Here is an 11,797-nt window from a genome sequence, read left to right on the forward strand (position 1 = left end):
CTTGATAGAGATGGTTTTTCTTGCAATTTTGTGAATGGGATTAGCAATATTTACAAGAATAAATGTTTGATTGGAAATGGACAACTTGAAAACGATCTATATAACTTAAAATTAAAAGACGTTCCAATAAATTATGTTGATAAACCGACAACAACAAACAAAAGGAAAATCGATAGTCAAAACCCGGCAAACCTTTGGCATGCTAGGCTAGGTCATATTTCCTCAAGGAGAATGAACAAGCTAGTGGGAGAGGGCATGTTTGATATGTCTGATATTAACTCTCTACCTACTTGTGAGTCCTGCCTGAAAGGAAAAATGACTAAATCTCCTTTTAAGGGGAAACCTGAGCGTAGTCAAAATCTGTTGGATTTGATCCATATAGACGTTTGTGGTCCATTTAGAATTGGTACTCAATATGGCCACACCTACTTCATTACCTTTACTGATGATTATTCTAGGTATGGGTATTTATATTTAATGAAATATAAGTCTGAAGCATTTGAAAAGTTCAAATAATTCAAGGCTGAAGTAGAAAACAAGCTAGGTAAAAGTATTAAAGCACTTCGATCGGATCGAGGTGGAAAATACTTAAGTACCGAGTTTTTGGACTATCTGAAAGAGAATGGGATTCTCTCTCAGTGGACTCCTCCTATGACACCTCAGCTGAATGGTGTATCGGAGCGTCATAATCGAACTTTGTTGGACATGGTTCGATCCATGATGAGCTTCACTGAGCTTCCACCTTCGTTTTGGGGCTACGCGCTTGAAACGGCGGTGTTGTTGTTAAACAACGTCCACACCAAAGCAGTGGACAAAATACCATACGAGTTATGGAATGGCAAAGCTCCTAAGTATTCGTACTTGAGGATTTGGGGATGTCCTGCTTACGTGAAGCAGACAGTGGGAGATAAGTTGGATAGTCGATCCACCTTATGTTATTTTGTAGGGTATCCGAAGAATTCAATCGGATATTATTTCTATCATCCTGCTGAAACAAAGGTGTTTGTTTCAAGGAATGCCACCTTCTTGGAGAAGGAGTTCTTATTGGATAAGAAAGGCGAGATGATGGAACTCGAAGAAATTCGAGAAGAACCCGAAATACAAAATAATGATCCTACACCTCAGGACCCATTGATGGACACGCCTATACCTAGAAGATCCGAGAGGACTTCTAGACCTCCTATTCGATATGGTCTTCTTCTTGAAGGGGATCAAGATGTACCCGATGTTGGATGCGATCCAAGAAACTTCAAGGAAGCAATTTCTGATGCGGATTCAAATTTATGGCTTGAAGCTATGTAGTCGGAAATAGATTCGATGCATACAAACCAAGTTTGGTCTTTAGTAGATCCTCCCGATGGAATTGTTCCAATAGGGTGTAAATGGATCTACAAGAGAAAGCTTGGGCCTGATGGTAAGGTATTGACCTACAAGGCACGATTGGTGGCGAAAGGTTATACTCAAAGACAAGGAGTTGACTATGATGAAACCTTTTCACCAGTTGCAATGTTCAAGTCCATAAGAATCCTTATTGCCATAGCTGCTTGGTATGACTATGAGATATGACAAATGGATGTGAAGACTGCATTTCTTAATGGAAACATTAAGGAAGAGATCTATATGACGCAGCCTGAGGGATACACATCCATAGGAAGCGAGCATAAGGTATGCAAGCTTCAGAGATCAATCTATGATCTAAAACAAGCATCAAGAAGTTGGAACCAGAAATTTGATGAAACAATAAAGGATTTTGGTTTCATCAAGAACCCGGAGGAACCATGCGTGTACAAGAAAGTAGTTAAGGATGCTGTGACATTCTTAGTACTTTATGTTGATGACATCCTACTCATTGGGAATGACGTAGGGATGTTGCAGTCAACAAAGATATGGTTATCAGGTAGATTCTCGATGAAGGATTTGGGTGAGGCATCTTATATTCTAGGGATACAGATCTATAGAGATAGATCTAAGAGAATGATAGGACTCACTCAATCAACCTACATCGACACCATATTGAAAAGGTTTTCAATGGATGGGTCCAAGAGAGGACATCTACCCATGTGTCATGGAGTTTCTCTATCCAAGTCTATGTGTCCCAAGACTGATGAAGAGATAGAGAAAATGACACATGTACCATATGCGTCAGCCATAGGTAGTATCATGTATGGGATGATATCTACCAGACCGGATGTAGCATTTGCTCTGAGTGTCACGAGCAGATATCAAGCTAATCCCGGTCAAATGTATTGGAAAGCCGTGAAGGACATTCTTAAGTACTTACGAAGTACTAAGAATATGTTCATGGTATATGTAGGAAGAGAACTAAAATTGGAAGGCTATACCGACTCTAGCTTCCAAAGTGAAGTGGATGACTCGAAGTCAACCTCTGGATTTGTGTTCATGCTCAATGGCGGTGCTGTCTCTTGGAAGAGTTCCAAGCAGGACACCACAGCGGATTCCACCACTGAGACAGAATACATTGCAGCATCAGCTGCTGCTAAAGAGGCCGTTTGGATGAGGAATTTCGTCCAAGAGTTGGGCGTCATTCCTGAAGTTGTTGGTCCAGTCCCAGTGTACTGTGACAACACGGGTGCCGTTTCTCAGGCAAAGGAACCAAGGTCTCATCAAAGATCCAAACACGTACTGAGGAAATACCACATCATCCGGGAGATTGTGGAAAGAGGAGACATCACTGTCGAAAGAGTGGCCTCTGCAGACAATATCGCTGATCCACTTACTAAGCCCTTGCCAGGACCATTATTTGACAAACATCGCGAAGCAATGGGTCTACGTAGTATGACTAGTTGGCTTTAGGGCAAGTGGGAGATTGAAAGAGTGGGTGCCCGGTGAGCCAACTTGTGGCTAAGGGCTTTGATGACTCTTTGTATAAACAATCTTTTGTTTAATATAATTTACACTTTTATTAATGGCAATGACTTTATCTTTCTTCATATTGTTATATTGTGATATACTATTGTTGTTTTGATAAAGACCTTGAATATACTATATTGTATGTAAGATGTGGTAGAACATGGGGATGTCTATCATGAAACACATCTTATAGTCACTGTATATTCTAAACTGTTCCTAGTCGATTGAGCCGTCCGTTAATAAGGATAAGGATCGCTCGAGTTTGAGACTAGCATTTGCGATGCAGAGTACCACGTTTCATTGGTAGGGAACATAGAGATGTTCGAAGCATGCAAATGTATATTCATATGATGAATGATCGAACTACCCTATCTGGACTTTCCAAGTGGTTATCACTTATCGAGTGGATAAAGTCCGCGGTTTTGGTTGTACACCATTAGTCCTTACTACTTGAAACATCATTGAGACTCTATATGCTAGTACTGTGCTTTGACTCGTTTACCGACTCTATTGGAATCATCAGGTGTCGGGATTGGGTACAGTTAGCACACATATAGGATTCAATGCTTGTTGTCAAAGATTCACCACATACTTGCGAGTGTGGATATCCTATGCGATCTGAGGAGATATTAGTGTGACGAATCTCTGGCCAGAGTACATGATGTGTTTTAAGAAATGGTTTCTTAGTAGCACATGCGATGTCACTATTTGATCTTCAAGATGTATTGCATAGTTATCGAATCTCGAACGACTCTCGATTTACCCACGGCTAGCTGTATCCCTGAACCATTGAGGGTCACACAGAGTAATGGATTTTTAATCCCCGTTGAGATAGTTAAATTTAAAGAGTTAAATTTAATGAACAAAGAAGTTGGACTTCTTATTTAAGAGTAGAGGAGTAAGATTTCCTAAAATGACATAGGGATGGGCATTTTTGGAAATCACTGAATTCGGATTCAGAAAAATTTATCTTGACTTTAAAAGGTGCAGAAATGGTTTCTGTGCACATTGGTGAAATCGGTTTATCAATCAGAGTCATGATGAATTTTATATTAATTTCTGAACATGCGGGCTTTGCTTGTCAGGCTTGAACTTATGACTAATGGGCCCTAAGCTGTTAGCGGCCTACATTATAAATAAGTTATTGTAGTACAGAAATTACACACAACAGGTCACAATTTTCGAAAAACCCTAGTTTTCTCTCTAAAAGGTGGCCGCCCCCCTCCCCTCTGCTCGGGAAAAATCCAGCCTGTGAATTTTGAATTACAGTCTGGTTTAACGGATCAAATTCGTTAATTCTCTTCGTAGAAACTTCTGATAGATTTTCTAGTGCAATCTATCAGAGGGATTAAATCTCTGTTCGTGGACCTGATTGAAGAACAGTTCGTCCATCAGTTCCAGGGATATACAACAAGAGCAGAGTAATCTGTTGATGTCCATAATCTCGATTCGAGATTGGAGGTAAAAATTTATAATTGTTATTTAATTTTTACACACACAATTTAATCGTAAAGTTTTGATACCCATTATGGAATCGTTCCATATAAAATTTTTAAACTTCCGCTGCACCGGGTATCAATTCTGATTGATCTGATCGCCGAGTTCTCCAACACACATTTCATTGGTAATGGACATGGAGATGTTCAAAGCATGCAAATGGATATTCATATGATGAATGATCGAACTACCCTATTCGGACTTTCCAAGTGGTTATTATTATTTGAGTGGATAAGTCCGCGGTTTTGGTTGTACACCATTAGTCCTTACTACTTGAAACATCATTGAGACTCTATATACTAGTACTGTACTTTGACTCGTTTATCGACTCTAAGGGGTCATCAGGTGTCGGGATTGGGTACAGTTACGACATATATAGGAGTCGATGTTTTGTTGTCAAGGATTCACCACACGCTTGCGAGTGTGGATATCCTATGCGATCTGAGGAGATATTAGTGTGACAAATCTCTGGCCAGAGTACTCAATGTGATTTAGGTTACTTGGTTTCCTAGTAGCACATGCGATGTCACTATTTGATCTTCAAGATGCGTTGCATAGTTATCGAATCTTGAACGACTCTCGATGTACCATTGGTTGTTGATTCGATCGGGATATATGGATGAAGGAACTGTATTGTACGCTAACCAAAACTTACTGGTTCTTGCAGGCACTATTAGCTATACCTAGGGAATCATGGGGCAATTTTGCTAGACGCTCTTACCATGATTCGTTGGGTAAGTCGGAAATCGTTGTTCCGAGTCACAAGGAGTTATGAGCCCACGGCTAGCTGTATCCCTGAACCATTGAGGGTCACACAAGTAATGGATTACTAAACCCCATTGAGATAGTTAAAATTAAAGAGTTAAATTTAATGAAAGAGAAGTTGGACTTCTTAACTAAAGGGAGTGGAATTTCCTAAAATGACATAGGGATGGACATTTTTGGAAATCAGTGAATTCGAATTCAGAAAAATTATCTTGACTTTAAAAGGTGCAGAAATGGTTTCTGTGCACATTGGTGAAATCGGTTTATCAATCGGAGTCATGATGAATTTTATATTAATTTTTATAATAACAGGCTTGGCTTGTTGGGCTTAAGTTATGGATTGTGGGCCCTAAGGAGTTAGTGTCCTAATACAATTATAACTTAATCTAGTCTAGAAATTATATATATATATGTGTATAATTTCGAAAATAAGACATTGATTCCTCCTTGGTATTTTCGAAAGACTCACATATAATTTCTAAGGAAATTTTCGAAAATTCCCTTACTCTTTTTGAGAAAATTCGGTCTGTGATTTTTCTGAAAAGTCACTTTCTAAATTGACAGATCAAATCTGTTTATTCTCTACGATAAACATCTGATTGATTTCTAGTGCAATCAATCAGAGGATTTTTGTTTTCTATTCGTGGACCTAATTCCGGAGATTGATCGAGCGAGTCATCGGTTCCCGGGATTTACAACAAGAGAAGATTAAATCTGTTGGAGTCCATAATCAAGCCTTAGCTTGAAGAGGTAAAAATATTTAATTGTGAATTTATATTTTTACTTGCAAGACTTTAATCGTTTGGATTTGATACCCACGATATGGAATCGTTCCATATCAAAAAATAAAATTTTTAAACTTCCGCTGCTCCGGGTATTATATCCGTGTGATCAGAGAACGCATGTTCCAACACAAAGGTGGACAGGGACCACCAAAGATGCGTTTTTTCAGGGGACCACTGCAAAAGCAGGAGATGCCCCGACAACAATAAAAAAGGCATGTGAGGAAGATAGAGCCAAAAGAAAAAAGACAGCATGTGACTCCTCCACCAAAAGATGCCATCAATAATGGCATAACATGACAAGGTGGATAACGGGTGACTCATCCACTAGCTAAAAATGCCATTAATAATGGCATAAAAGGACAAGACAAAATAGCTGTAAGATTCCCTGAAGTTTTTCGATGAAACGAGTGGAACCTCAGCTATAAATACAAGCGTTCAAGAAAGCTGAAGACATCGAGCGTTTCCTTCAGTTTTCTTACAAATAAATTGTTGTAATATTTCTCATTCTATTGTAATAAGTTTTCTGTTTATGTATTTCAAGAACAAAGCTATTATGAGTAGCTAAACAAGTTGTCTTCTCCTCTTCAAAGGAGTTGATTTATGTAATAATATTTTGTCTGAATAATTTTTCTAAAGTCTCTTGTTCTTTCTTGCTCATATTTTATAATTAAATTCATATACCATACGCCTTAAGGTAGAAAAAGAATTAAGGCTGTGCTGGGTGTCGTTAAAGGAGCTTGTGCAGAAACCATCTGTTTCTACTGCGTGGTTGGAATATGAGGAGCACTTCGTAAAACTCGGCAGGTATGACTCGACGATACTATGGTCAAAGAGGTATTTGAATTTAATTCATCTTACGGAAGCATATTGGACCCTAATCCAGAGTATATCGGCTGGAAACCTTGCGTAACCGATAGTTCTGACTTGCCTGAACAGGTTCGATAGGTAAAACAATGTCACATACAAAGGATTAAATGTTAAACACTTTGTTAAGACAAATTTAAGGACCACTAGGGAGTTGAAAAAAAGAAATTTGAGTGTAAAGAGTTAAAAGGAAGAAATATTTGAGTTTAAGAATTTTAAAATAATTTAACCTTATCTTAATTGAAGAAATCTTATTTTAAAGTCGTGTGTGTGTACGTGTGTATTACTTTATCCAAAAGAAAACGTCAATGAAATGTATTGGTACACAGCCACGTGCCACGTATTGAAACCCATGCAAGCTCGAAAACTGACGCGTGCTCATTCCTCCCAGACTACAAATCCATGAGCCACAATATTTCCTCAAAATTAATCCCCAATCATGCAAGCGACGAGAATCGATCAGAAATCCCCCGAATATCAGCCGCAGAGGCTGAGGGAGAAGAAAGTGAGAGATTTAATGGCTGACATGAAAAGAATTAGGCTGGTGGAGGTTCCTTACACTGCATCTTTGGCTGACACCATGAACGCCTTGATGGCCAACAGGGTCTCCGCCGTGCCCGTGGCGGCGCCTCCGGGTCACTGGATCGGAGCTGGTGGTTCCATGATCTTGGAGTCCGATAAGCAGACCGGGGCCGCCAGGAAACACTACATAGGGATGGTGACTCTGCTGGATGTTCTGTCTCATATTGCTGTGAATCACGTTGACCAGGCCGGAGAATTCGAGCGGAAGATGATGCAGGTTCCCGTTTCTTCCATTATAGGCCATTGCCTCGAGAGTCTCAGTCTTTGGACGCTTAACTCTAATACTGGGTTTGTTCTCGACTTCAATTAATTTTGATAATTAAGCTTGAGATATTCATATAGATGGTGAATTGAACAGGCCAGCCGTTCAAGCCATGATTCATTATATTGCTCTATCATATTCATGTTTGAAATGACAAATATTAAATTAATTATAAGTTGAAAATGGTTCCCAAGTGTACGTTTCTCATAAAAGCATATATATATATATAATTGGGGGTGGTAATTATTGAGTTGGTTTTGATTGTTTTGTACTAAATCAGCATATTGGACTGTATGGAAGTCCTAAGCAAAGGAATTCACCGAGCTTTAATTCCAGTGGACAGCAACATGGAAAACGTAGCAGCAGGAGTGGAGCTGGTTGAATGCGCATTCAGCTATAGAATGCTGACCCAAATGGATCTGCTCAAGTTCTTGAAAGCACACGAGTCTGAGCTTAAAGGTATTATGGGTCGACCCGTGAGACAACTCGGAGCCGTGAGTGATATCGTTTTCGGGGTTACCGACCAAACCAAAGTGATCCATGCCATTAAGTGCATGAATATGGCATCACTTAATGCTGTGCCCATCATTGAAGCTACGATGGATATCGAGGAGGATCGTAGCCAGCTTATTAATGTAAGCCATCTACATTAATTTGACAACTGATCATTTCTTTTTTTTTCCTATATTTACAGTGCCTAATTTTGACTTGCTCTGTTTGGCTCTATTTCAGGGGAAAGATAGGAAACTTGTGGGAACATTCTCATCAACTGATCTCCGAGTATGCCCATTATCGCAGCTGGAATCCTGCCTGCATTTGAACATAATCGACTTCATCGAGAAACTGTCGGAGACTCCACTGCACAAAGCCTGTAACATGAAAAACTCGACTAAAGAACTCATAACCTGCCACCCCGAGTCGCCGCTACAGGAGGTGTTGGACAAGGCCATCAACAACTGTGTTCACAGGGTTTGGGTCCTGGATGAACAGGGCATGCTGGCGGGGCTTGTTTCGCTTACGGATATCATCCACGCTATCCGAGTTTGGATGCTTTCGGAGCCAGCTTGATGAAAGCTGATCTGATGATGTGAGGAGTTATGGTTTGGTTTGGTTTGGTTTGGTTTGTATATCGCGTATCTTTTATCAAAATAGAATCCAGACGGTGTGTTGTTAACAGACAGACAGACAGACAGTTTTAAACTGTGGTCTGGGCAAATTTTTTTTTTCTTTTTTTCTTTTTTTTGCCAGAAAGATAGGCTTCTGATGTGTAATTCTGGTCGATGAAAGATAGGTAAAGCAGTGTTAATCTGTTAATAACACTGCATAGGCCTATCTCTTTAGAACAACTTTGACTCGGGTCTTTTTCCACGATAGTGTTGTTAATGGCTCTGATTTTCAATATACGGTGGAATATTAAAGGTTTTTGGTTCTTACGTCCCAGATGAGTTGTTTGTGATTGCTATAAAACAAAACAATCCTAACCAATGAGCGATGTCGCGCGTATTGCCATTGATGGAGTCACCATCTTGTTTTGTTTGGTGTTTAACTTGAATAATCTGCCTTATTATTTTGTGAATTCCGAATTAGTTTATCCATTCATCGAACGAGAAATACCATAGATAACTAGCTGGTGCTTGCTGACTTTCAGATTTTAACAAAACAAAAGAATGATTTGGACAAGCCTCGGAAATAAGTCAAGTCTGTTTATGCATATATGTCTGCAGCAAAATATCTAGCGGTACCTATTAATCATCCGAGAGATCTGTATCTTTATTTTGTGTTCTTATAATCAATTGAACATATATTATATTACATTAAAACATAGGAGATTGTATTTGTTTAATGTAGACTAGAATTATGGCATGTGATCGCATGATAGAACCCACAGTTTTGAAGTTCAACATGAGGTCTCGATGACAACAGAAACAGGAAGGCTTAATTCGTTGAAAATCTACATGCATGCTGCCGTTGAGATGGCGGGTGGGTAGTGAGTGATGAGGAGGCATTTGGTTAGGTTTTGTTTTCGGTTTTGATAATTTTACTTCATCGTACCAAACAATACCTAATAGTCTACCAATTTCGGTTCACATTGAACATATCATAATTATCTAACACAAAAACACTAATATATAAGTGCCAAATCGTGAACAAGGAAAGGAATTAATTGATCATCATAAGCACTGTTTCCGTTATTAAAAGAGTAAGTTAGTTTTTGAGATTGCTTATAATAAACATTTTTGAGCTTTTTTCTGGTAAAATTTCACAAAATTTTCACATTTTTGTGAAGGAAAAACTTAAAAATATTTTTTAAAAAGGGAAAATAAGTTTTTTGGTCCATTAACTTGTCCATGTTTTGATTTTGGTCCATTAATTTTTCCAATGTGGGTTTTGGTATACTAACTTTGCATTTTCAGTGTTTTTTAGTCCAACTGCATACGTGTCAACTTTTGATTGGTCCAAAATGATGACGTGGACCAATCAGAAGCTGACACGTATGCAATTGGACCGAAAAACATTGAAAATGCAAAGTTAGTGTACCAAAACCCACATCTAAAAAGTTAATGGACCAAAACCCAAATGAGGTAAAGTTACTGGACCAAAAAACTTATTTTCCCTTCTAAAAATCATCTCAAATACTACCTAAACATAATTTGATGCAAACAATGAATATCAACATTATTACATCACCTATATGGTTGAGTTGAGTATTACAAGGATTAATTTTTTAAAAAAAAAAATAGTTCCTTCTCATTCAATTTAATTTCTTATTTTCATCGTTCTACATCATGGATCAAGCGATGTCAGGTTTATCATACTCAAGATCAAAAACTTTCCGAACGAAAACTTTGTATAAAATCAATTTTTAACTAAATCTCCTAGCATCAACTTAAAATTAGACGATCATTATTGAAAGTTTGAACATATAATTGTATCGAGTATATATAATGATATTAAATCCAATTTATTGAATTTAAATAATCTATTCGGGTGCGTCCGTTGAGTTATTTACCTGTGCCTATGGGGTAGATATATATATTAGCCATAGAGAAGTAAACCTGCCGGGTATGCTACATTTTTACAAGGACTTGACGAAGCCCATAGGCCATTTTCCTAAATAACTGAACTTGCACTGGGCTCTATGTATGACGACGAGATAGATTAACTCAAACACGTGTGTGGATTGCTTTGAGTGCGTTTAAACATAAACTCGTTCTATTGTCATCTCTAGTTAACACAATTATAATTTGCTACGGAAATAATAATTTGCGATCACCTTTAATATAAGTCCGTTATAATTTTCAATAATCTTTTTTCCCCAAAAAATTAAATAAAAAATAGATCTCAAGTTGGCTTTTAATTTTTCCTTTCATATATTTTGACGATCTAATATAATTCCTGACTAGAAATTTTTCATACTTGTTGCATTTTTTTTTAATACGTTTTCTTTTTTTACCACGAACATATATAATAAAATTTGAAATCATATAGAAGCAAGATTATTATTGGCTCTAAGAATTTGAACGGTAACCACATATATCTCATTAGTACCGGATATTGTAACATTTCACTTCTTCGATTAGGAACTGAATTTCGCATTGCATGTCTACACACGATTTCAACTATCAATAACATGGAGTGCTGTACACAAATTGTAACAAACTTCACCCCGACTATAAGAAAAAAAGAACGTAGATATTAATTAGAAAAAATTTCTGTACCCAATTTTAGAAATAATATAATATTCATTTATGTGTGCGATGCATGTTATATTATCACGAGCAACTCGTCCAATATTTCAATTTTAAAAAAGAAGTAAACTCAACTTTCTGTTGCGCACGAATCATCAGATTACTTATTAGTTTAAGAGTCATTAGGAATTTATAAAATGTTAAAGCCATGTTAATTCCCAACATTTGGATTTCCAAAGCCAAAAGTGGTCAGTGTAGTAGTACTTGTTTTTGAGTGGATAATTGCTGGCCAGTGAAAATAAGCACGGGAGAACAAACCAAGAAGCATAATGATTATGGTTATGATTTCTATGAACACTAAATTCATTAGTATTATAATATATACTGCCTATTTTGTTTTTAAAATATTGCGCACACCACATAATACCAAAGTTACACCACTCTGCCTAGCAAAGCCCAGGCGTGCAATACAATGCCAATGT

General features: G+C 37.8%; 1 protein-coding gene across 1 annotated transcript; it reads left to right on the forward strand.

Moving 5' to 3' along the window:
• Positions 1-7,221: 7,221 nt before the first annotated feature.
• Positions 7,222-9,030, forward strand: LOC140884662 (SNF1-related protein kinase regulatory subunit gamma-like PV42a). The gene is made up of 3 exons (XM_073291491.1): positions 7,222-7,652; positions 7,907-8,261; positions 8,359-9,030. Exons 1-3 carry the CDS (start codon positions 7,222-7,224, stop codon positions 8,692-8,694), a joined length of 1,122 nt encoding a protein of 373 aa, XP_073147592.1. The 3' UTR covers positions 8,695-9,030.
• Positions 9,031-11,797: the final 2,767 nt, after the last annotated feature.

This window comes from Henckelia pumila, chromosome 2 (genome assembly GCF_033568475.1).
Source record: "Henckelia pumila isolate YLH828 chromosome 2, ASM3356847v2, whole genome shotgun sequence".
In the NCBI taxonomy this organism is placed as follows: Eukaryota; Viridiplantae; Streptophyta; class Magnoliopsida; order Lamiales; family Gesneriaceae; genus Henckelia; species Henckelia pumila.